General features: G+C 38.8%; 2 protein-coding genes across 7 annotated transcripts in view; both read left to right on the top strand.

Annotated features, from left to right (window-relative positions):
- Positions 1–18425, top strand: part of lpin1a (lipin 1a) — a 110266-nt gene extending 91841 nt beyond the window's left edge. For all 4 annotated transcript variants that reach the window (XM_064341009.1, XM_064341012.1, XM_064341010.1 and 1 more), the window contains 5 exons: positions 1359–1445; positions 4720–4872; positions 5032–5146; positions 5250–5353; positions 15345–18425. In XM_064341009.1, the coding sequence (XP_064197079.1) occupies positions 1359–1445; positions 4720–4872; positions 5032–5146; positions 5250–5353; positions 15345–15492 (607 nt within the window). In that variant the 3' untranslated portion in view covers positions 15493–18425. The remainder of the gene's footprint in view (positions 1–1358; positions 1446–4719; positions 4873–5031; positions 5147–5249; positions 5354–15344) is intronic.
- An 830-nt stretch (positions 18426–19255) lies between these two features.
- Positions 19256–27031, top strand: part of gnpat2 (glyceronephosphate O-acyltransferase 2) — a 54547-nt gene continuing 46771 nt past the window's right edge. The window contains exon 1 of one of the 3 annotated variants that reach the window (XM_064341013.1): positions 19256–19401. In XM_064341013.1, the coding sequence (XP_064197083.1) occupies positions 19390–19401 (12 nt within the window). In that variant the 5' untranslated portion in view covers positions 19256–19389. The remainder of the gene's footprint in view (positions 19402–27031) is intronic. The other 2 variants (XM_064341016.1, XM_064341014.1) reach the window with 2 other exon arrangements.

Below are 27031 nucleotides of genomic sequence, written 5' to 3'. Positions count from 1 at the left end.
GCATTCACTTACGCATTCACTCAGAGATAATGGAACTGGAATGGAGTGTAGATCGGGAAATGCGCTTGTGTGGAACGCCAGACCGACATGGACCCTCAATTGTAGTATGAATGGAACCGCGTGCGCGTCTGCACGACCGGTACAAGTCTGTAGCTGTCCGCGGACGCAGAACGTGGAAAGTATGAAGCAGCCTTAACAGGAGTAGTAATTTTCAATTATTTCCATGCTTGTTTGTATCTGAATTGGGTGAATTGCATTGTTAGCTATGTGGTGGATAGTAATATCTGGAGTAAAATAGCTTAAAGGTTAACAAAAATCAATACTGCGCAAGTTTGGTTTCTAATAGTGCATTTGTGTTTTAACTCATTCGCATCACCTTTTAACATTATCGCTGACACATTGTGCTGTTTTGTTACTCATGCACACATATTAATAATACACACATACTGTATGAACATTGAGCATATGGGGCAGAAAAGAAACCACACAATACAAATCTTTGATGGATGCTGAGAGAGCAACAGATTGTCTCTACACGTCGTATTGTCTAAGATATGCATTTGTTAAATATGTGTGTGTATAGTAGAACTTCTAAGATGAAAAAGCATTGGCAATTAAGTATTTTTTTGGAGCTACTGTATAGTGCCTCTATGACAGTAACTTATACCAGTTAAAAGAATTTGAATCTTTTCATATTTGCAATGTTTGGTTTTAATTGGTACTTCCTTTGCATACGACTCTGCATCTCCCAGACAAGTATATCAGATATGATGAAACTGCCATTTCACTATGGCCTTACACATATGGGATTACAAAGATAAAAGCAGCCAATCTTATTGGCGATAATGAAAACAAACCTTCAGCACATTGACAGATAATTTATTCCTCTAAAGCCAACCTCTTTTACAAGTGCTTTGCAGTCTCTAGTGATTAACTCACTGAAGTTGACTTGGACACACCTTATTACCGTTATGAGTTACCATGAAGTTGAGCTTTGACTCTGAAAATAGGGCACATTTCTGTTTTCCATTTGTGCTGATGTGTTTATTCCCTGCAATGAATTACACTCTTCACCGCACTCTTTTAATGTAATGGTTGCTATGTGTGCTATGCCAATATTAAATAACTGTTTATATGGATGACTGGCATCAGGCCTTCAGCTTGATGATTGTATGTTGATTTCCTGCTAGTTGTTTAAATGAAATGGTGCTGTAATGTAACTAAACAGGAACTAGGAAAGAAATGTGAACTTAATGTGAATTTACTTTAGCCCACAACAGCATCCCCCATGACCCACCAGATGGTTCCAACTCAAAGATTGGGAACCATTTTCCATAGCCTCCTCTCTGTTCCCACAGGTCTGACACTCTGGGCCACATTTTGCCAACTCTGGGTAAAGACTGGACGCACCAGGGTATTGCTCGCCTTTACCACAAAGTTAGCGAGTAAGTGCAATGTCAGGAGTCACACGATCAGTTCCAATCTGATCAGGCGCAGTTTTCCTAACTGTCATAAATGTAAAATTGTGGTTGGCTTGCTTAAATTTCCATATCATGTCCCAAAAATCAACCAATTTCAGGGTTGCTGCTTAGGCGCAGCTGTGTAGTTCTCACTCTTACTGTTTTCCTCTCTATAGACTGACTCTGTCCTCATGCATAAACAAAAGCCAGATCAGCCAGACCATAAACCAGATCTGTATAACCATTTGTAGTAGTGCACATTTTTAGCTGCAGTTGACAGGAGTGTCAATCAGAATAATACAAGGGCCATGTAGAGAATTATAAAGCAAATCAAGGGCCAGACATGTAGCTAGTACTGTCATGGAGTGTGATCGCAGACTTGGTGGGTGGATTGCGATCGTGGACTGGTGAGTGAGGGTTGGGGAGGAGACTACGATCATGGACCAGGAGGAATGAATTAGAACAGTGGATAAATTTATTGTACAAAAAATATTCAGGACTGAAAAAAACAGATCCAGGGCTTCAGCCATGGATGCCCCCAGCTGGTTATGCCACTGGAAAAGCTCAACATTGGAGATAAGAATCTTATCTTTTGTTACCTCATTGATGTCATGTGCAGTATCATTTATCTATGATGACTGTGCATCTCCAGACAAGTGCAGTGTGTCTATGAACAACAGATGAGCATCCCAGCTTCACGCTTTACTGTGACAGAGGGAACAACAAACATTACTTACCTCATAAATAAGAGGGCATGAGCGCACCACTTGTAAATAAACCCAATTATTGATCAACTTCTTATTTTGTGCGGTGTCTCATGGCATAGCGTGTAGAGCACTGTCCACATACTCATTGCAAACTACGACGTCAGTGTTTGAATCCAGCAATGTGACCTTTGTCACATGTCTCTCCCCATTCTTCCTGTATCTCCACACTGTCCTGACCAATAAAGCTGAGAAAGCCCTAAAAATATATATAAAAACTATTTTATTTTGTGGCAGCTATGCTGATATTTCGGTATTTTTGGGGAAACACTGGGGAGTATTGGAGGGAGAGTGCTGTGTAACCGCAGCTGTAAGCAGCACAACCTACATTTGAAAAATTTGAAAATGAGTATTGCCTCAGACTAAACATCTGCAGTATTCCATGGGCCAGATTTAGTTGATTATCCAAATGGATATGGAGGCTGGACCAAAATGTGCATATCTGGCCCATGGGCCTTCAGTTTGACACGTGATGCAAGATAATCTTTTAGTCTGATTTCTCAGAAATGTATTTAGAATAATAAGAAGGTCTGCTCCACACAATTACACCACAGTCATTTATGCATATAGATATCACATAATACACAAGAGGCTTGACCATTGCATTACAAATTCAACTGAGGGAAGACCGAAATCCCTCACTGCTCCCTGATGAAGTTGTTATTCTTTGCACAGTACATAGAAAGAGTCAAAGGAGATGTTAATGGGGCTACAGGATGAGCAACCCTGTAGCCCCATTGACATGACCTTAATGGGGCTACAGGGTTGCTCATCCTGTTGAAGCACTGTTCTTGGGCATGGATGAGGCCTGTGGTTTGATATTGAATCCATACCGTACCACTGCTGACTTAGTATTAAATCTCTCAGGCTCTGGAATGTGACTGGCACCCTAAACAGGAGGACCTGGTACTCGTACTTACCAATTAGGCTAGAGAATTCTGTCTTCTCGCTGTCCTTAATATGTCCTTATGAGTGTGTCTGCTGGGGACATTGGGTAGATGTAGAATTCTGACACCACATTCAGCCACCTGAAGTAGTTATGGAAATGCAAGAAGGTTAACCAGGGTTTTACCTTTTCTGGCTCATTCTCTGAGCATATATGACACAAAGTTAGGCACAAAAATAAGAACTGGAATCTGCAGGGATTTCTAGTTGCCTGCAGCTAGAGGTGTGCAGCCATTTTACATGACCAGTCATCATCAGTATTTTTTTTAACCACTTGCAATGCCCCTAGTGTTCGACAGAGTTTCTAAATGCCACCATTGTCACACTGGTCATCCATTTGCAAAGCACCCCCTCCCTGCAGTCTCATCTGTAACTATACATCCCCCATGCATGACACACTGGAAAATAGTGTCTATCTGGGCATGCATGAAAGCATTCTTTTACCACACATATATAGTTTAATCTGCTGTATATATGCTCTCAATATGTCATTGCAAACTAAAAAAGAGCAAGTCTATTTTAGATTTTTTGCCTAGACAATTGCATTTGTGGCACTTTATTTCTTCTTAAATTACAGTATGAATATAATCTAATCTAAGTTAGTATGTAAATAGTACATGTCATGCTTCATTTAAACCATTTTCCAAATCTCTGTGATGCTCACATCTGGAGTTATAACGCTTTAATTAAGGTACCCCCTAAATGGGCAAGGATTGGCCCGATTTGGCATGTGCGCAAAGGGGTTAAACCATTCTTAACTAGCCGACCATCCACACCTGTTCCACGATCACCCACCTCCTCAGTCAGCTATCTCAATCCCCCCTGACACCCCCTACCCAGGTCATGATCCCCTGCCCCCCATCCTCCACGATTGCAGTTTGGTCCTCTATTCCCCCCTTCTCCACTATTGCAACCCAACACCACCAACCCCCTCCCCGTGGGTTCCACGATCGGAATTCTGCCCCCCTGTCCCCAATCTCACACTGTTAGGGGTATGAACAGCTTAGCATTAAGTTGGACAAAGAGGCCATTGTACCAAATACAACACGTACTACGTTATTTTTTGGATAACACGGATAAGACTAAATCTGGATGTTTGCACCAAAAGGACCATAACTCTTAGAGGAAGTAAATGCACTGGTTCATATTTGTCAGCATAAGACCCTATGTTTAACCTGTAAACCTATTGCATGTTTGTCTATGCGGACTGTTTTGCTATAGTCACCAGGGATGGTGTGTTTTCAGCCATTTGTCCTATACACTTATTGTGGTATAATTTTAGAAAGAGCTTCAGACTGTAGGGCTGGTTAACTACTATATCAAGCTGCAGTAAACATTTTCACTGAGGATACAGTCTTTAGCTGTAGCTTTGATTTTATCAAAAATGTCTGCTCTTGTAAATTATTTGGCTAATTAAACAATTATGAGCAGACAAGTGCATTAAATCCCAAAAGACAACAGACATCAACGTGCGCCTTAGTTATAAGGTGTGCATTTTGTGAGTATGAGGCCATATTTTTAGCTTGTAACCTTGTTGTGAACTCTGACAGAAATGGTTATAAGTTCCTGTACTGCTCAGCCCGGGCCATCGGTATGGCAGACATGACCCGTGGGTACCTGCACTGGGTCAACGAGCGGGGCACTATGCTGCCACAGGGTCCTGTTCTGCTCAGTCCCAGCAGCCTCTTCTCTGCCCTGCATCGGTGAGACATCAGGGGTGTGCAAAAACAGACTAAAATTATGTCATAGGTCCCCTTTTTAGTTGTATGCATGGTGATATTTGATAAAGAGCATGTTGCTAATTGTTTTATGGAGCCTTAATGAGAGCCTGAAGAGTCAAATACTTGTTTTTTTTTTTTTAGAGAAGTCATTGAAAAGAAACCAGAGAAGTTCAAAGTGGAATGCCTCACAGACATAAAAAACCTTTTCTACCCAAACACTCAGCCTTTTTATGCTGCCTTTGGCAACAGACCAACAGTGAGTATGGCATACTGCAAGCATCTGTGCCATTGTACATGATGTGGATCAAAAAATTATTGCAGGTTTTTCACAATTTTCAAGTTGTTTTTCACTCTTTTAGGATGTGTATTCATATAAGGAAGTTGGAGTCCCATTAAACAGAATCTTTACAGTCAACCCAAAAGGAGAACTGGTTCAAGAACATGCCAAGACCAACATATCATCGTAAGTGCAGTGTTGTTGTTGCTGTCGGAACGAATTCATCAACATTTGTACATGTGGCCCGCAAATAAATGAAGGCAAGTTAAAGTTATACTCATTGCTGAACTCACCAAACTTTTTTTTGATTTAATTGCTGAAATTATTATTATGCCTACAGAGAAGCACAGAGCTATGCAAAATCAATGTCTCATCCATTCTCTAGAAGAGTCAAACACTCTTTGGTGTTTGACTCCCTTATGGAGGACATTGAATCTGCACGCCTCCGTGCTTCTTTGTTGGTATAATCATAATTTTTAGCAATTAAATCAAAGTTTCTCTATTGGGATAACTGATTTTCCCTGTTGTCTGACTCTTTGGTACTATTCATATAGTCTGAATGTGCCTGCTTATACTATTTATTAATCTTTAATGTAATAATCTCGAAGATTTTCATTAAAATAAATGTCTGTTAAGTCACTATCTATCGCCGAATTAGGCAACACAATGGTGATTGAGCCTATTATTATATTAATTAATATTATTATAATCATTTATGATTAAAGAACTGGGTGTCTGTGGCGACATTCCTAGGAAAAAATCACAAGCGGCGCACAGTTAGTGATGCATTTTTCATCACCCATCAGTGGTTGGTCTGCCAGAGAGGGTAGGCGGAGCTAATGCAACAGGCTCGCTCTTCAACTCACTTGTGTTTGAGCGCGTACTGTTTTTTCCGGTGTCTGCTAGCGTTACAATAACAGAGAAAGGGGCGGGCGGGCGGGGCTTATGGAACCCTAAAAAGTTTTTTGTGTAACATGAGAGGTCATATTATTTGTTGATGTAGATTTCATATAACATTTGGTGACAATGTAACGTTACTAAATTACATAGCTATTTGAACAGCTAACGCTAGCTACTGGACCATGTCAAGAAAGGCAACATTAGTTTAGACAACGTTGCGCACAGTATCCATCTCTCATACCCATATTAGGTAACGTTGCGTTAGCTAGCTAGCTAATGTAATTAACACAATCTAATGTCAGCTAACAATTAGAAAAAACGCTAGCTAACGCTACCGACCTCGCAGACCGTCTCTCGAATGCAATGCTACCTTGTTGCAACGTAGCTAACTAAAAGCCAGTTCAGCTCAATGATTCGCAACGAGACTAGATGCAACTTGCAAAATTCCAAGACATCTGATTGTAAACGTTCTAAAACTGCACTTGGCGATTTGACAAGGTGGGTCTTTTGAGACCCCAGGCAATGGCTTCAGACACTCTGCAACTAACCAGTTCACACCGCTGCAATTTTCTCTGCAACATTCTAAAACTGTTTCGTCTCATTGCGAATCATTGATCTGAACTGGCCTTAACGTTAGCGTTATTTACATAAAGTTCATCAATATATTATAATGATTGGAATAAAGCCGAGGTATAGGTGAAGCAGAGCCGGTTTATGATTTATGTGTAAAGATGTCAAGCCGGAGAAAACTAAATAAAATAATACGGCAGTATGGATTAGAGTTATTATTTTTATTACGCTTCCTCATATGTTCCTTCAGCCTTGATGCCCTTTTTTGATGAAATCTCCTTTGTTTTTGTTTTATTCTTCTTGTTGCTAATTTAACACCCAGCTCAGCTTTATCCTCGAGCAGTTTAGCTACCAAAACCAGAAACACCGGGGGCAACATTTTGCAAGGCAGTTGTTTCAAAAATATTACACAACAATCATTCACGAGAAAGACTATTTATTATGCACGAGATACATAATTGCACAAGCCACACCGAATCCTGCAAATTCTTCTCTGCAGTGTAAAGATGTTCATACCGGGAAAAAGGTGGATAAAGAACGTCTGTGGAAACTGGTCATCAATAATTCTACCCCAGGTCTGCTACAGCATTTTAACCCGGCTCAGCAGTGTAAAGACAGCTTAAGTTAGCCTAATGTTAGACAATGAATGAGTATGTACATAACGTTACTTTTATAACAACCATGTTTTATTCAGTAAATAGTAGCCTGAATAATAAAAGTGCTATAGTTGGCGTGGCCCAGGTGCCAACTGGCTAACGTCACACAGGCGACACTGGTTGGGTCCGGTTGGATCTATGGGAAGTGAGGTCCAAAAACACACCTGCAATTACCGCTTCTCGCCATTGGTACCGCCAAAGAGAACGAAACGGAAATCTTCGAGATTGTAACTTTAAGTTAATCAAGCAAGTTTATGTGTTTTGCTTTAGCACAGAATGGTGACTTCAGCAGTCAGTGAAAAACTTGAAAATGTTGATGAGGCAATTTTTATGTGGGTTGAATGATATTAAAGTTTTTGATGGCATTGCAGTGGCTGGTATTGGGGCATTTGTGGGTTTGTGGTTCAAATAAGACAATTAACTTCAAGTAACTCCAAAATGAAGTGTACAGTTTCCAGAGGCTACACATATTAACACATTAATTGGAAAATTGGTGCTCTTAGATCATCATAATATGTACAGTACAGCATAAGGTGGGATTCATTTTCAGTTTCACCCAGATCACAGACATGTCTTTTTTTCTTCAATTACATCATTAAATCTGCCTACCTCAATATCCAGAGGAAGGATACCGGTTCATAACGGTTAAAAAAAGTTAAAGTTATTTCTGTAAATATATTGTAAATCAACTTCCTCAAAAATTGCATGGGGTGCTGTGTAATTTATCCCAAATAAAGACCTTTTTGGTTATCCTATCCTCTGGCATACTGATCAGGCGGTTCCACAGTCTGACCATCTCACATTTTTGTCGTATAGGACCAGGCACCCACCCAATATCACCCTTAATAGCTAGAACTGGAGCAAATTTATGTACACCAAGAAAACAACGTATGGCTCTGTTCTGAATAGAATTGGCATTTTTGGATTCTTTAAAGCCCCATATGCCAGCAGCATAATTCAGTACAGGAGAAACACAGGCATCATAAAGTAGTGAATATGTTGAATAATCAAGATCTTTGCACACTTTTAATTTATTAATCACTGAGCCTAACGCTCTTCCAGCCGAAGTCGCTAGGGATTTTATCCCCACCTCGTAGGTCATAAATTCATCCAGGTCAAACCCCAGGTATTCATACACACTAGCATATTCTAGTGGTGATGGTTCAAAAGTGATATTTTGTGTACTTCTTGCTGTACCCTTTTTCCTGAAATGCATTATCTGGGTTTTACTCTGATTTATTGTTAATCTCCATCTAGAGCACCATAAGTTCACAAGGTTTAACATATTTTGTAAGTCAACTTCAGATTCAGCAATAAGGACTATATCATCTGCATAAAGTAAAATACCAAAATACCTCCAGACTTATACCTAGGTTTGCATCCTTAATTTGTTGAGCCAAATCATTCACATATAGAGCAAACAGAGTTAGAGAAAGAATGTCACCTTGTTTGACTCCAAAGGGAGTAGGAAACCATCCAGTAAACATGTTATTTATCTCCACACAGGCGACTGGAGAACTGTATAAAGTTTTGTACTGAATTAACCGGTTATTCAAAATGTTAGAGTATAATTTATAAACTGTACTTAAAAGGCTGATGCCCCTATAGTTAAGGGGAACCCTTGGATCATTCTTAGCGGACTCTGGGATCAGTTTAACAATAGATGTATACCACACAGAAGGAATGATGCTATATTCAAAGCAAGTTTGAAACAGACAGCATAACACCGCTAGTAATGATGGAGACTTTAGGACTTCTTTTGGGATTCTCCCTACCCCTGATGCTTTCTTTAACTTTGCCCTGTCAACAACACACTTTACTTCCTCCCGTGTGATATTGTTATTCAAGAATTGATTTGGGATGTACCCAGATTGATTCATGGTTTTCTCCAACTCATAATTTGCATTCCATGTATCTTTTAGAAAAGTATCATCAAAAACCGGTGGAATATGATTTCCTGAAAGTAAGTCTGCAAAATCATTTTCCCATTTTCCGAGAACAAGCTCTTTTTTATTCTCAGGATCACCATTACTTAATACAATTTCCATTGAAATTTTTGTTGATCTCTTAGGGCCCAATTTATTTATTTTGTTCCAAAACTGTTGTGGATTGCTGTATTGTAATTGGTCTAGGTGTAAAGCTTGTCCTCTCCTGAATTTCCTTTTATAGAATCGTAATCTCTTGTCAAAAGCAAATTGAGTTTGCCTAAATTTTTCCTTTAAGAGTCTTTTAGTCATTTGAAAACCAATTTTGCAAGTAAACATTTAACCATTTATTTACATAACATATCACATAATAATTCATACAACAATGTCAATATTAGCTTGTGTTTTCTGACAATGTTCAAACAAGTGAACAATGAACAAGTGGATTATCAGTGCCAAAATCACTCAGCAACACAAAACTTAGATCTGTTCCAGATGAGGAAATTGATCACTAAAGCAAGTTTTGTATCTCACATACAAAAAGAGGAGTGTTTTTCATGAATTTATGATTTAAAACAAATATTGTGCTCTCTAGTGCCACCATGTGATCCAGCTGGATCAATACTTTGGAGTTTGGCTTTTGATGTGACGGCCAACATAACTACTAAATTTCATCAATTTCTATTGAACTGTTTGGGAGTTATTAGCAATTTGGTGACAAGTCATATTTAAATGTATAGAGTTTTCGTGGAGCTTGGTCTATGGAGGCTATACACCAAGTTTAATGCAAACTGGTCAGTTTTTATAGAAGAGGCGTTTTAAGTGTTTTTCAAATAATGCAAAATACAGAAATCCAATATGGCGGACATGATGGCAATTTTCTAGGCAGAGACACGTTTGGGCATATAAAGTTTATGACAGTCGTTCAAACAGAGTGAGAAATTAGGTTGGTGAACTCCTTCAGGGTTTAATTAAATACTGTAGCACCCCTATTGGCCAATGCTCACCAAGGTTTGGATGCTAGAGCGTGGTAAAAAGTAGTATTTATGTACCAAATTTCATGATGATTGGACCTCGGTAAGTCCACCTAATATGCCTTGAATTCTGATTGACTGATGGGGGCCATGTTTTTTGAAGATCTGTCTGGATCTGTGGCCAATGCACTGCATTCAAAATGTCAAGTCATTTGGACATTTGGTTCATAAGGTCTTGGCATTTTTTCATTTTCCCTTGGAAAAAGTGGAACCAAATTGTAAAAGCTTCCTTGGTTTGACATACCAAAGACACGTATATAGTTTCTTGATCTAACTTTGCATTAAAATGTTATTAGCATTTTGTCATGCTAATGGCCGCATCAAGTTTTATTGGCTGTTTATTCATCCATATTTTATTGTATCAAAGTTCTGTGTAGAATTTTCATGGACCTAAAAAGGTGTATACCAGTCAGTCAATTTTTGTAGAACAAGAATCATTTTAAGTGTTTATTTAAAAAATAATAATACAAATTTCAGAACTCCAATATTGCAGACATTATGGGTTATTGAGGCAAATTTGTTCTCCAACCAGAGATATGTATGGGCATATAAAGCTCCTGACAATGAAATATCCTTATATAATAAAAAGGTTTGATGAATTACTGTAGCAATTAATTTTTCCTGTTAGCACATCCTTACCAGTAGTACATATGCGCCAAATATCAAGATGCTTGGACCTCATTATGATTTTATTATGTATTATGTATTATGTATTATGACCTCATATTGGCTGATGACAGATGTGTTTGGTATACAGTATGGTCTGTCAGGACACAAAATTTCATGTTGCTTGATCATTTGGTTCATGCGTTATTTTTACATTTTCCAGCCATTGCTAAGCCCTTCACATACATGCCTACTGAAAACTGATTAGCGGACCATATTTTTTCAGATGTGACTTTATCATTGTATGTCCAAAGAGACTGACACAAACACATAGCCTGCAAAGTTTCAACTTGAGGAGTCAGGCAATTGAAGATTGAGGAGTGAGCAAATGGGGAGTTTTTTTGTATTTACTTCTTACAGCACGACCTTTTGGGGAAAAGGCCAGCAAAGTTATTATGCTTTATGATTCCGTTTTGTTTGGACAATGCTTTCACAAGTTACAGCTATTTTAGTAAATATGGCCATGCCTGCAACAGTTGATTTGCATATGATGGCCATACTGTTTTGAAACTTCAACTTTTAAAAATAATTATTCAATTACAGACACATTCACAGGTTCTTTTAAGCATAGGTGACAGGCATCTTAGCGGCCTAAGGCTAGTTTGTAAAAGTAGGTTTTGTCAAAAATTCTAAATGGTGGAAAATCAACCAGCATATTTGGTATAGCACCCCCTAATGGATGACTGATCCCAAATTTTACATGGTAGTAACGGCTGCTGATGATCTGTTTGGCTGATGATGGCTATGTTTTTTAAGTTTAAATGCCAACCATCAAAAGATATCTTATTTGCTTGTTATAGTGCTACGTATTGGCAGAGAGGCACCAAAACATATGTGCATCTGAATCAAGTATATTGCACTTGTAAATCAAATTTGGTGAGTATTGGACAAGTGTTCATGAATCACAGCTGTTTTAGTAAAAAAAAAAAAAACTACGCCCACAACAATTTATTCACGTCATGGCCAAATGGTTTGCAGCATCAAAAAATAAGTGAGAACTTATTTTCTGGGTTACACCAGGCATGCTGTGTGTCAAATTTGTTTAAAGACCCTGTGAAGCCTCCCTTTTCTTACATTTAAATTGTTCCTTTAGTTACTAAATTGCAATGTATATGTATTTTTTCTACTTATTAGACTTTGAAAAGATAAAAAAAACATGCTTTGATGTAAAACCTGAATTTCTTAATATAGCAGACTCAGGACTGGCTGGGCATGTCAGTTCTGTCCTAATTATTTATGCATTCACTTTTGATTGACAGCCCGGGCCACTCACTCCCACTGACGTGGATCAGCGCTCACTCCACGTCAGTTTTTAGCTAACGTTAGCTAGTTATACGACCGTAATAATGGATAACGAGTACAGCAATAACAGCATTAGAAATATTTAGCCGTATATGTATGAGCCCATCGTTTACAGCCTATAATATAGGACCTTAACATTATAGGGTAACCTACGTTAGCACATAACATTATCGATTGGTTTTTTTGCGGCAGTAACGTTATTCTGGAGAATAAAGTAACATTACACTCGCCAGCTAACGTTAGATATATTTACACAAGTACAACTCGTTGCTACATTAGCAAAATTATTGATAGCCAGACAGCAAGTAAATTGGGGAGATGAGGTTAACGGTAATGTTATAGTTTGTAGGCTTGATTCGATTAATAGCAGAACGTCATCTAGCCCGAACGGATGCTTACCGGAACCGGTCCGTTCAACTGGTAAGCGTCCGTTTAGGCTAAACATTATCGACAGTGAAGTAAAGTGAGGTTAGGATGACTAAAATTATGATTTGTAATATAATCTATATCAACGTTAAGTAACTTTAACGTTAACTGATCGTATTAAGCAAAGGCTTAATTAAATTATCGATAGCATCAAAGCTATCTAGGATTCCCTGGTTGAGTTAGCCTAGTTATCTACGTTGCGTTTCATGCACATTGAGCTAGGTAGCATGCGTAAAACACCTAAAGTAAAAAGACAAACAGACCTTATCTTGATCTTGATTGATAGTTGGCACAGCATCTGGCTTTAGAAATGTTGTCTTGGCAAAGCCCATCCTCTTCTGTTCATAATTGTAGAATGAATCGGGTAAAATGTGTACTGCACAATTTTGTCACCTTTGATATTTCTAACTGTGCACCGTTTTGTTTTTCTGTATAATCGATCCCGACCTTTCGGAGACTTGGATCTTTTGGCAAGGCGTGAAAATCTCTGCAATCTTTAATCACACAATAAGACATTGTTGAACTGGATGGTTAATGTTAGCAGCAGACCCGCGCAATATGTATTTGAGAATTTGGTCATGGCTTTGAACTTGGGAGTGCACACTACATAAATATTCATACTGGATGAGTGTTGTGGCCACCGCACATGGGTCAATGCAAATTAGAAACATTCGTGACTGCACAGGGTCTTTAAGATTGTATCAACTTTGTAGCAGTAGAAGCAAAAAATATGCAAAATTTCAAATGGTGTAAAATGGAGGCAAAGTTGCTCAGCTGAAGTAGGATCAATTTATAAATTGTTAATATCTGCAATATTTACAGGACAAAACACAGTTGGCAAAAAGACCATACTGTGCATGAATGTTTAAATCTGCAGCCAATTAGGAAGGCCGTGTTTTTTTCATTTGTTGATGAAAACGGTATGTTTGTGGGATTGGATGAGTCAAGGGTTCGTCATGTTTTAAATACACTTATTTTGTCTATGTAGTCAAGTCAATAGGGAAGCGTAAAGAAACCTTTTTTAAGCCAATCTTGATTTTCTATAGGCTTCACGTCATTTGCTGCCCAGTTACTAATCAGGTGTGAGGTGCAAATTAGGTTTTACCTCTTCTAAGCCCTTATTTATGTATGTTATATTAACATTCTATATCTGGATGTTACAACCATGCTGCATGGGGATAGACTCGCTGTTTCGTTGCTTACATTTGAGGCCAGAAGTTTACACCTAGGCTAAGGACTTCAAACTCAGTTCTTCACAACTCCACTCATTTCATGTTACCCTAATTGACTTAAAACAGTAAATGTATGGTATCTACTTTATTTCCATAAGAGGTCATTTCAAAATAATAGCTAAGAGACGGATATATTGAAGCTTTTATGTACTATATCATATTTTCAGTGGGTCAAAAGTTTACATACACTTTGTTAGTATTTGGTGGCATTGCCTTTTAATTGCTTAACTTGAATCAAACGCTTGGGGTAGCCTTCCACAAGCTTCTCACGATACTTTGCCAGAAATTTTGTCCATTCCTCCTGACAAAATTGGTGTACCTCAGTCAGGTATATGGGCCTCCTTGCTCGGACACATTTTTTCAGTTCAGTACACAAATGTTCTGTGGGATTCAGGTCAGGGCTTTATGATAGCCACTCCAATACTCTCACTTTGTTGTCTTTAAACCATTTTGTTACAACTTTGGAGATATGCTTAGAATCATTGTCCTGCTAGAAGACCCAGTTGCGACCAAGTTTTAACTTTCTAGCTGATGCCTTGAGGTATTGGCTGTTAAAGGGAATGAAGAGAGGTCATTTGATTGGCTATTAATAAATCCAGCTACACCACACCCACTGATAATATATTTAGTTTAACCCATTCCTGTTTTCAGGTACGCCATGCATTTTGCGCAGTGCACTCCCCTGGTCCCGAAAATACTAACATTCACTAACCATGCCCAGTAAGCCCACACTCCATGCCATTGGCTGCACCATGCACCATTCATTCTGAAAAATCCAAAGATTCATTCATTGAAAAATAACATAACATATACACATATAACGTACACATATCCAACCTCTGGAGGCATAAGTTACGAGCTGCTTGGGTCTTTTTTTGCTATAAACCACAAACCTGCAAATGTCCCTATACCAGGCATTGTAAAACTGTGTACTTCAAGAAATTTCAGTAAGAATCTAAAATACCCTTCAGCACACATAAAAATTGTCTGGGATAATTGAGTACACAAAAAATGATATAATACAAAAAAGTGAACTATCTCATTAACCCAGTGTTCTAGTGCACGAATGGACGTGCAACGCGTGGCTGATCTAGTGCCAACTTTGGTCAGTAGTCCCATAAGTTGATGTATAATTGTTGGTAGTGTTGCCCAGGTTTGGTGAGGGTTCAGTCAGCCAGGACTCACATCATTCTGTGATGTCCCCCACTGGTTGATCAGGCAGTCAGTTTGCTTGCTGCAGCTGCACAAAAAGTATTTTTCCTTCAGCTCATGTCTGTGCAAGCTTGGCCTGGGGAACTGCACTGAACAGAGAAGCAGCTGCTTGTACAGGCTACACACTGTTTTCAAACCCTGGTCCTTCTCGAGTGTCACCTGTGATGATATGTGGTTCCTTAACCCTGGTCTTCTCAGTGTTACCTAAGGCCATACACGGTTCCTGACCCTGGTCTTTCTGGTGTGGTCTGCAGCTATGTTCGTCTGGGGGAGGTGGTGGACCACGTCTTCCCCCTGTTGATGCGGGGTGACTCTTCTGACTTCCCCTGCAGTGACACCTTCAGCCAGTTCACCTATTGGCGGGAGCAGCTGCCGGAGGTGGAGCAACAGCAAGATTCCTAGGACTCCAGCTAAGCTTGGGCACCAACGCAGCCACACCTGGCCACCACACAGGCACATGCAGACCAACACACAGACGGCAGCTTTGCAGTAAAATGCATGCCACTCTAAGCCAGGGATGCACAACAATGGCTGGTTTCTGGATTTTATGCCAACTTCTGCTCTTAATGATTTAATTAGCATCATTTATTTCATCAGGCATTTTAATAAAGCAACGAATTTAAGTATTGCCTGTGTATCCTTGCTGAAAAAGTGTCCTGATACAGGAGTGAACAAGCATTAGTACAGTATGCATGGCTATTTAGTAAATAAAGCCAGATTAATTGGTTGAAAAACAAGGAAAGTTCTCTGGGAAAGGAGTTGTGCACCCCTGCTGTACGCACAAGTGAAGGAGCACTTTTTTTCACTTTGTATATGCTTACAATCATATTACAGTCATATTGTGTGTCAAGGCATTTCTTATCAGACACCCCAGACTTTCACATTATGCTAATGTTATTTAGATAATTATAGAAAGCTAAATTTGTCCTTTTTTGCCTTGGCTTTATTAGTTCAGTTTCAGTGGACTGATCGCACTGAGAAGTTGCTGGTCACAGAAATGTACTTCAATATAATGATTTTGTGCCAAATCCTCTGTCCTGAAGGAGAACAAGACAGAATTGCACTTTAATTGTAATCTTGCACCCATCACTATTCAGTTTAAAGGCTCTCTGACACAGATGGACAAATAAAGAGTGCTCGTTTCAGGCTGAGTAGGTCACTGCACAGTAATACAGTAATAATGTTGACTCTTCACATGAATTGAAATGTTGCCACGAATTGGCATATGTAGATAGCTGTGGTATGATAATGTCTGGTTTCATATATGTGAATCAGGTCATATATGTGGAAGCCAGAAACTTTCTGTCTTCCAGTTGTAGGGTTTTACTGTCTGTTCACTGTAATGAAGAGACCACAAGGCATCCAAGACACCAAAGTAGTTTGATGCTCTATCCACTGATGACCTCAAACAACGACTGCCAGTGATTTTGATCTTGATCCTCTCAAGCAAGAGTGGCCAACCTTTGTTTTGGAGACCCACAGGATGTGTGGGTGTTTTGTCTTTCAGCCCAATTAATGTAATACAGCAGTTGTTTGCACAGTTAACCTGTGTTGGTCTGAATTGGTTGATGATTTTAAGGTGATTACCATTTCAACCTTGTGGCTCTCCTGGGAACATGGTGGGTAAATCATCCTCTTGATCAGTTACCTGGCTGCTGCTGAATGATTATTCTTTAATTATGGAGTGACAAAAACCCATGTGCAGGCCTGCTAACTGACAATGCCTAAGAGTTTATCTGTCCTGTGGGTGCAGTAATCACAAAACTATTCAGCAATAATCAACGTCTTTTTCCTTTCCCAGTATGAATAGCTGAAATGAAAACTAATTTATGAGTGTTATTTTTTTACGTGAAAAAGATTTTGAGTTGTGTGTCCCTTCCCATGTGCATAGTTAGATGTTATTTATGTGGTGTTAATGGATTGTGCATTCTTATTGAGGAAACATTAATGCTACATGTGTTTTTCAAGAGAATTGTATATAGGTTATATATGAATATCATGAACATATCTGCTTTATGTACAGGGTCAACAGAAAACATTCTAACAGTTTCTTTCTTGTATGTTTACCCATTATAGAACACATTTCCTGAACCTGATCTTCATGAACAAAGGAAATAGCCACTGTTGAGACACTAATGTGGTTTGTCTATAAAATTAACTGGTTAATTTATTTTCAACCAGCTGCTATTTTGCACTGAACCCAGAATCTAGCCTGCTTGGTGACACTGTGACTTATATGTCCTGATATATTTATTCACAAGTTAATATTCATACAAGCAAACAATGAAATGAGTTATTGTAAACAAAATACAAGCATGACCCTCAGTTGTAATGGTCTTTATAAAATTTCTTCACAAGTCTCTTTTCACTTGCAGTAAGAATAAATGTACTGATTATGTGGCATGCAGCCAGATAACACTGTCGGCACATTGTGACTCCACAAAGATGTGCATTCTTTTGAGTGAATTTATAGTGTGTAAATGTGGACAATTATGTATTATGTGTGGGATGTGCTGCACTTCGGTAGGTTTATTGGAAAATTAGTAAAATTGTAAAAATCTGCCAAGGGAAATGTCTGAAACAATATGGAGAGCCCTTGGAACTTGACTATGGTTTCCTTGCCATCTGACTGCAAATCGCAAATTACTGTAGGCCTAATGGTGCTATCACAATAGACCTGGATAGATTTCTCTTTTGTGGTTATATATGAGCCTACGCCCCCCCCCCCCCCCCCCCCCCCCCAAACACTAGGTTTGTACTTAAGGGTACAGTTCAGTTTTGCTGGAAAAGTGATCACATACCACTTGGGCTGAAATTCCACCCTGTCTTACAAAATGTTAGGCTACTGAATGGTGTAACTTGATCAATTAATTTATCCACCTTAAATTCTAATATTTTGTTACTATAAAGCCATAAACATGGCAGATCTTTGAGGCTAGAGCACGCCTTCACTAAATGGTTTGGTATTTCGTACAGTATTCGCAAGCACAGTGCATAATATTTTTAAAAAGTGATTGAAATCCACATTGTAAATTGAAAATATAAAAACAGTTTTTCTTCAAATAAATATGCCTCATAAACTCACAGGAATGGCTGCATTTTCATTTTACGTATTCATCTGCACCTACTTATTTGTTTATTGTACCAAGTAGAACTGCTATATTCTTTCTGTGAAAGATTTCTATTCCAGTGAACTGTATGGCCTTATTCATGGCTGCATACGTTTGTGAGAGATTATTTAATTTTGTTTAATAGATGTACATGTAATACATTAGATATTTCATTTTTATCTATGTATCAATAATAAGTTGAATAAACTACAATCAAAGATAAAATGTTTCTGTCTGGGTGATTTGTGTTTCTGCATTCTGCATAATAGGAAAACAAATATTTGTATAGGGTTTGACTGTTTCTAAATACACGTGGAGATGATAGATACAATTAAACCGTTTATATGTTTTCTAACCAAGATGAGTTTAAACTGACGGGTATTTGCTCAACCAATGAATAGCAACAAATGTTTAATTATTGATTCCAGTGCTAGTTTGTACTTGGTAGGATTGTTGTTTGCTGAACAGGTTACTCTACAGGGTTGGAGTCCTGATCTATGTGGTCACTTCTGGCACTACGATCTTTACTTCACTCTAGTGTGTTTCTTTTGCACCTCTGCACCTTGAACTAATGCACTTGTTGTACGTCGCTCTGGATAAGAGCGTCTGCTAAATGCCTGTAATGTAATGTAATGTAATGTAATGATACAATGTAGTATTTGTATTTACAATACAAAAGACATGCATGTCCTTGCTTTTGTGAGTATGAGCCAGACACCACTGCGAACGTCCCTGTGTAGGCGCTGAACTGACCGTTAAAGTCCGTCAAACTGGAGACATTCAAGGACAAGGAATTGAGGCTTCTCGCAATTAGTGACGAGGCATGCTTTCCAATGCTACAAAATCTGTCATTGTAATATTACGAATAAATAATGCTTCCGTCAGAACTTGCCGTGTTAGAATGCCATGACAATTTGTAGTCATGGCATTGCAAGTTCTTTTTTTGTGAAAATATCTGCAATAGGTTGACGCTGTAAAAGAGAAAAAACTTTTTAATCCATCAAGGTCATGGGTCATTTTCTCAAGATAATCGGGTGCTGTCGCGTGATATTTTCAGGAGGAGTTCCCGAAACCTCGTTCTTTCATTGGTTTACGAACACTGCCGAATACGATCATTGAAAGAGTACGGCGTTGTTCGCGAACAGTATGGACATATACTTGCCGCACTTTCTGATATTTCCCTTATACAATGGACAGTTCGGTAGCTATACATTTTTTAAATATATATTTTAACGAATGAATATTTAATTAATTGGTGTCTTTGCTTGGTTTAGCATATCACGTGTGTAAGAAAGTAGCCTGCAGCTTTTCCTCTTTCACTTAATCTGTTTCTCAGGACATTACAATTGACTTCCGCATTTGTAATCTAAATTGATCTGAACCGTAAAAGTATCTTATTTCAGATTAAATGTATTTTGTCATTAATGTTCATTTATTACATGTAATTGAATCATTTGTACAAGTAGAAATGTTGTCTTAGTTCCTCATTGTTTTTAATCAACATAATGCCATGCAGTGAGCACAGGTCTAAATCTATCATCTGTCAAAGTCCGTTGGAAATAGGTCTAAGATCATACTGTAGGTTGCAGCTTGTAGCCTACTGATCTTTCTACGTGTTCACGCGTAGTCTAAACGTTCACAGCAAGCCACGCAAATAGTGACGCTTTAATAATAAGCACCAATTCAGATATCAATAGTTGTATATGTGTATACTATCATAGTTATGTACATTAAAATGTATAAATAAAAGCGTGAATATGCAGTCAGGTGATCCATTGCTGTTCTGCGGTGAGTTTCTCTTAACGCTAAGAACCACTTTACATAGCTACCTCATACCACCATGCTTAAAATAACGTGGGTTTCCCAAACACATTCATTACGAAAGTGTCCGTTTAGTTCATTCTTAAATTATCAGCCGTCTAGATCACTCACTCAAAGAACCAAGGGGACCAGGGATTGCCATTCTTTGTGAATCCTCATAAACTCCAGTGGTTACTGGAGGTATTTAACTTTAGTAAGCCTCTGGTGCCAAAAAGCAAATGTCCCCATTTCCGCTATGTAGATGCTGAACCGCTGAACTTGTGCTGAACCTTAGAGTATAATATCTGACGAAATACGCATTTTTAACATACAAAAATGGCAAGTTACTCACACATACAAACCACTGTCTATAAGCATTCATTCAAATCTAGACCTGACGTTGTAGAAAGTATCTAATAAAAAACACGTTTTCAACGTACAAAAATGCCAAGTTACTCACACATACAAGACATACACCGTCTATAGCTCATTCATTCAGACTACCAGAATCCAGGCCTACCATTAAAAGTATTGATATCAAAATGACGCCAAGTTACGGTACTACAAACAATATAGGCTATCTTGCCTCACCAAATTAAATAAGATGTATTCCAAAGCAATGCTACCCAATATTTCCTCAATTCTTTCAAGTCACTTGGCCCTGTGTGTATAAGCATGCAGTACATGGACAGGCCAAACATATGTGTGGATGGCTTTCTCACAGTCAAGATTGATTGAATAGGCGTCTATGTCCAATTTGTATTGGTATGTATGTATTTCGGTGCCCAGCCTTTCTGTTGCGTGAATTATTGTATGTTTCTTGGTATAAATGTCTGTTCGTAAATGTGAATGTAACATGCTGTGAGGGAAATGTCACCATGGGGATAAAGAAGTTCTCTATGTAGCTATGTATGTACAATATGTATTTTACATGCAGTATTTATTGTACGTAGCAAATATACAATCACTTGTACATTTTCTCAAATTCAGTTCAGAAGCAAGTATAAACATATGTTTTCTGGAGAAATATGCTTTCTGTAGTTACTGGCCAGCAGTTTTCTACATGAATTTCAATGTGTTCTATGAGGCAGTTCAAAATATTTGACACTTTGATCTGACACAAAGTTTGCATGACATAGTAAAATGGTAAGATTACAAAACACAGGGCAAGTGACTTGAAAGAATTGAGGAAATATTGGATAGCATTGCTTTGGAATAGCCTACATCTTATTTCATTTTGGTGAGGCAAGATAGCCTATATTGTTTGTAGTACCGTAACTTGGCGTCATTTTGATGTCAATACTTTTATAGACGGTGTATGTCTTGTATGTGTGAGTAACTTGGCATTTTTGTACGTTGAAAACATGTTTTTTATGAGATATCATTTCTTTTTGCAAATCGTTTTATTATGAGAGTGAGAAATGTGAAGTGACCCTGTAAGAAACGGTTGTGGATTATGGCTATCCTTTGAATTTGTACAGTCTGATGAGCTTGTACCGTTTAGCAGTTTCGGTTTGATATATATGTAAAACAGTGGCTGTGACAAATGGTGCGGTGGCGTAAGTGTAAACGCATCAGAAACGCAGGTGAAACATGGCCAGTGTATGTACTCACAGATTTGACGGCCATCCAACAAGCCTTGATTGACAAAAGAATCAGCAAGCCCGTAGAATTAGAGCTTCATAGGTCGCAACTTGTGTACCCTTCTGTCCTGCTCCGTTGTCTGTTATTTTGTGGAGATGCACTTTTAGTGTTTGTAAGGTTTATAAGGCATTTTGATAGGCTTATCTGCAGGTTGGAATCCTCTTCGCTGTTTTGCTAAGCTAGAACCGGAAAACTTGATAGTGGAGAATAGGAGCAGACGCATATGTCCCAGCAGGCTTTGCATATGAGAAAAAAAGTGTGTGAGAAATTAGGAGAAATTATGAAATTGCGTATGAAACAATATGTTTTTAGCAGAATGGGCATGTAGGTGAAGGTTGACATGATCACAGACTATAGTGCGAAGTAAATGAAGTGACCATGAGCGAGCTTAGTTTCCTAAGCGGTATATCAAACGGTATATATAACAGTCGGTATAAAACATTAGTCGTTAAAGTGGAGGGTTAAGGAACATGTGAAATCTATTACACTGATGTGCTTTTCTCATGTTCAGTACTAGTAGTTATAGTTATGAGTGAGTCATGATTTTAAATGTAATGTTTTAATGGGGAGTTGCAGCACGTACATACGTAGTAGGCTAATTGTTTGTATGTGGCTAGATAGAGAACAGGGCAAGGTAACATGAATGTAGAAACGTGGCGTTTGCTGATAAGAAGGTTTTGTACGGTAGCAAAGAAATATAGGCCTAGTTTGTAGAAATGGCACAGTGGTGAACTGGTGTAACTTTTTAATAAAAGGAATACATTTGCCGTCGTGAAATGCATATGGGTGGCCGTGAGTGAGTTTTGGTAAAGCAAATATAAGCGTAAGAAAACGTTAGTGTAAAAGAGGAAATTATCAGCCTGAGTGCGAGGCGGGATTCAATCCTTCAACCGGAGGTTTACCAGTCTGTGACTTTGTTAGTGCAGCACCATGACATAGCTATGCAATGCGTGAAATATCATTAGCAAACCTGTCCGTGGTTTTAAAGAAGAACACAGGCCAGTAAGCACAGAAGAGCTCCCGTTGAATCCATATGGCTTTGCAATATTGTAGCCGGTTAATAACTGAACGTGCAGACCGTACGTCATAATGCAGTGTATACGTTCGGTGAACGGCGGGTAGATAATTGAGAAGTAGTAGACAATTATTAGTGAGGGTAAAAGCAGGTTAAAGAAACATGTTACTAGCTGGGCTTGAACCTAAGACCCCATGTTCCCAAGACTGTAACCTTGCCCACTAGGCCACAGGACTAGCTGTTTAAACTGGAAACGTTTCAGAGTAAAAAGGTATGGGTATTTTGCGTGTGTATGCAAGTTTTTGATTGGGTTGTGTAGGTGAAGATTTGGCTGGTGTCGGTAAAATGTCCAATGGGGTGGCATTTTGTTTGTGGGATAGGCGGCAGGAAAAATAAGAATGAGAAGAAGAAGACGAAGAAGAAGGAGAAAACGCAAAATCCCCTTAGTTTGGGGCTTTATTGTGTGGACATGTGAAGTTGTTTATGAAATCTGTCTGTTGAAATGGGGTCAGAATGTACAGAATTTAATGTTTTTAAGGGCTGAGTGTCTGTGGCTGTTGTGGTTATTTCTGTGGGGAACCCTGAAAAGTGCCAAACTCTCGGTTCTGTATAGGTATGGGGCATGCCTGCCATCCCAATTGATATCAGTTACATGCAACAATATTGCCTATCTTAGCTCAAACAAATTAAACAAGCTATATTCCAAAGCAGTGCTACCCAGTGTTTCCTAAATTCTTTCAAGTAACTTGGCCCTGTGTTCATCAAATCTTACCATCTGAAGACATTCAAAGTTTGTGTCACTTCAAAGTGGCTAAAAACAAAAATTGCCTCATGCAAGGCTTTAAATTAATGTATGAATCTGCTGGTCAATACCTAAAGAAAGGATATTTTCACTCTGTTCTCAAGTTCATGTTACAAAATATAGGCTACAAGTCCTTGTATATTTTCAACTTCAAATACCGATTGTAAAATAATACTGTACATACATACATACATACATACATACACACAGACATGGAATACTTCATTATGCCTGTGGCAATATTTCCCTTGCAGCATGTAATATTCACATTTATAAACAGACATTTATACCAAGACACGTACAATCATTCATTCTACAGAAGGGGGCAGGGGGCGTGGGGGATCTACATAGCCTACATGAATACAGATTAAAAAATTGCACATGTTGTGGCCTATGTAAGGACTAAACCACAATGGGCTGTCCCCTTATTGGAAAATAATGCATGACGGGGGCGGTGATGCGGCCGAGGCGAAGCCAAGTACATTATTTTCCAATAACAGGACAGCCCGGAGGGGGTTAATCCACTTATACAACGGGTTACCAACAATGACTATATATGGTTACTTTTATATCTATTGATTTTTATCGATTTAATCAGCTAAAAGTGAAATATTCTTCCGCGGGCGTTTGGGCATATTATTTTACCATTGTCAAGCAAAACTCTGGTTGGTAGTTCTATTTGGACCGTTGTTATGCAAAAACTCTGGTTGGTTTTTCTATTTGCACCGTTGTTAAGCAAAAACCTCTGGTTGTTAATTCTATGAAAACAATGATTCTATCAAGAAAAAATTGTTCCTTCTCCTTTTATACCGTACAATTAGCACCAATTTTGGTCATTTTTGTCATTACATTATTTAAGAAAACTAGGCTACATGAAACCATAACTCAATCAAATTATTCTCCCTAGCTCTGTCTTGCTTTTTAAAATGTTGCGGTCTCGCAGTGTAGACATTGCGTTTTTCCAAGACACTCTGAAACCGGGTTTGAATGCCAGTTAGCTTTATGATGTCACTTGTCACCTAGCCAATATTAAAATTCTGGGTTTTAGGTCAGAATGGTCTCACAGCATATCTCGGCTAGCTAGCTAGCTAACTATTGAATTGTATTCAAAACAGCGGTTACTACAAACGGAATCGTTCACAAAGATACAGATGAAAATGTGTCCCGTAGCCATGAGTTAAATACGGAACGCCTATTCTACTGTCCAAATAAGGGACGATTCTGTATTTTGCGGGATGGTTGGCATCCCTAAATGAAGCCAGTAACTAGAACCGTGATTCAACATTGCCATCTTTTGCAAAATTGGACATTGAAAGGGGGAGGGGATGCAAGAACAATTCAAAATCGAAAGAATAATGTTGCTGTTTTAACTGCTTTAGAATGCTAACCCTAACCCTAACCCTAGTTACAATTGAATTTCTGATATTAAGAATTTGCATTCTAACTACTTAGAATTGAATTTGGGATATCCTCCAGAAATTAATTAAAGCTAAAACGGCTTGCCATAAAGAAGTCATTATCTTGCACCAGCTTCTATACGACTGGTAACGTGAACTACCGGACCGAAGTGCAACACTGATTATAGTTTAATTTGACAGCTGTCTGTAGGCTACTGTTATATATTCAGTCTGTCATCTTGTTAGCAAGGTAGCTGATGTTAAACTCTGTCAAAATGCTGATGGTGGAACTGTGTACAGTGTGGGTATATTTTATTTGCAGTTGTATACAGAAATATATGACTTTTCCATAAAGATTATGGAATAAAAGCAATATATAAAAGCAATAGTTTAAATGTTTTACTTTCAGTTACCCAGCAAGGCACTGTAATGAGTGAGAGGTTTTCCTGAGTCTGGGGGGATTTGAACCCTGTGTGTCAGAATCCAAAATTATTGCAGGCAGACGCGCCACCCGATGAGCTACAGACGTTATACAATCTGTCCGTCGTCTGGTTAGCAAGTTGGCTAACGTTAAAAACGGCCAGAACACTGAACGCAGAGCATTCTAAAGTGTGGGTATATTTTATTAGTAGTTGTATAAAAATACGGAAATATAAATTAGTTTCCTGCAAAGATTATACAGATGCAAAAAATATAGTTTAAATGTTACTCAGCAAGGCAATGTAATGACTGAGAGATTTTCATGAGTCCGAGGAGGGATTCGAACCTGGGCTGTCACACATGCAAAACTGGTACAGGCAGACACGTACCCAGTGAGCTACTAGAGAAGTAGCTGTAGTAGTAAAATTTAGCTGTTTTAAACATGTGCACTTCTATATATGTCATTTTGTGTGTGCATCCGATGAGTCATTAGCAAGATAGCTAAACTTGGTGAAAAGGCTAAAAGCGGAACTCTGTAAAGCGTGGGTGTATTTTATTATTTTAGTGCTTATTAATTTCACAGTCGTTATCTTGGGCCAGTTTCTATATGACTAGTAATGTTATCTACCGGACATTACATTACATTACAGGCATTTGGCAGACGCTCTTATCCAGAGCGACGTACAACAAAGTGTATAACCATAACCAGGGACAAGTGTGTTGAAAACCCTAGAGGGAAGTACGGTTCCAAGTACAGGGAGTGACTGCATAGTTTAATTTAGACCCTGTAGGTTAATCTGATCAACACAAACAAAAGCAGAAGCAAAGCAGTCTATGCAAATAATACAAGCAATGATTAAACAAGTAGGCACGAGTGCAATAACTAAAATAAACTAAAATAAACAGCTAAACAACTAACAAGTAAGATTACATAGCCAGTTAGACTACAGGGAGGTAGGGAGGGGTGGGAGAGGTACAACCTGAAGAGGTGAGTCTTCAGTTGGCGCTTGAAGGTGATCAGGGTCTCAGCTGTTCTGACCTCCACGGGAAGGTCATTCTGCCATCATGGAGCCAGAACAGACAGGAGACGTGACCGGGAAGCGCAAGTGCGAAGAGGGGGAGGTGCCAGGTGTCCTGAGGTAACGGAATGGAGGGATCTGGCTGGCATGTAGGGTTTGAAAATCTTATGGAGGTATGCTGGGGCTAACCCCTTGACTGCCTGGTATGCTAGGACCAATGTTTTGAATTTGATGCGAGCCGGAGACCGGACAAGCTGCAGCATTCTGGATAAGTTGCAGGGGTCTGATGGCAGATGCTAGAAGGCCAGCTAGAAGAGAGTTGCAGTAGTCCAGGCGGGACAGTACCATTGTTTGGACCAGGAGCTGGGTTGAGTAGTAATATGCCCATATGTTTGGATGGACATGAAAGTTCACGCAAAGGTAGTTTAATTACCCTAAATATGGGACAACTACTTTTTTTGCCCACGTCCTTTCTAAATTTTCAGTGAAAAGGACGGGACATAAGAGAGCGTGTTCAGGGTTGGGCAAGTGTCCGACTATGGGTAAGGAAGGTAACAATATATAGCAAGCAAACTAGCCAGCTAATTTAATGTACAGTCCAGTGTTGCCGAATGCTTTTATAAAAATATCAACTGCCTTAGCCTATTTATTACTTTAACTTGCAGAATTGTTAAAAGCAACATTAGAAATGGCCATGTCCCAATGAGTCACTTGTTTTCTTCCACAAAATCCTG

Source organism: Anguilla rostrata, chromosome 6 (genome assembly GCF_018555375.3).
Source record: "Anguilla rostrata isolate EN2019 chromosome 6, ASM1855537v3, whole genome shotgun sequence".
NCBI classification, from domain to species: Eukaryota; Metazoa; Chordata; class Actinopteri; order Anguilliformes; family Anguillidae; genus Anguilla; species Anguilla rostrata.
This window is presented reverse-complemented; position numbering and strand designations above follow the sequence as displayed.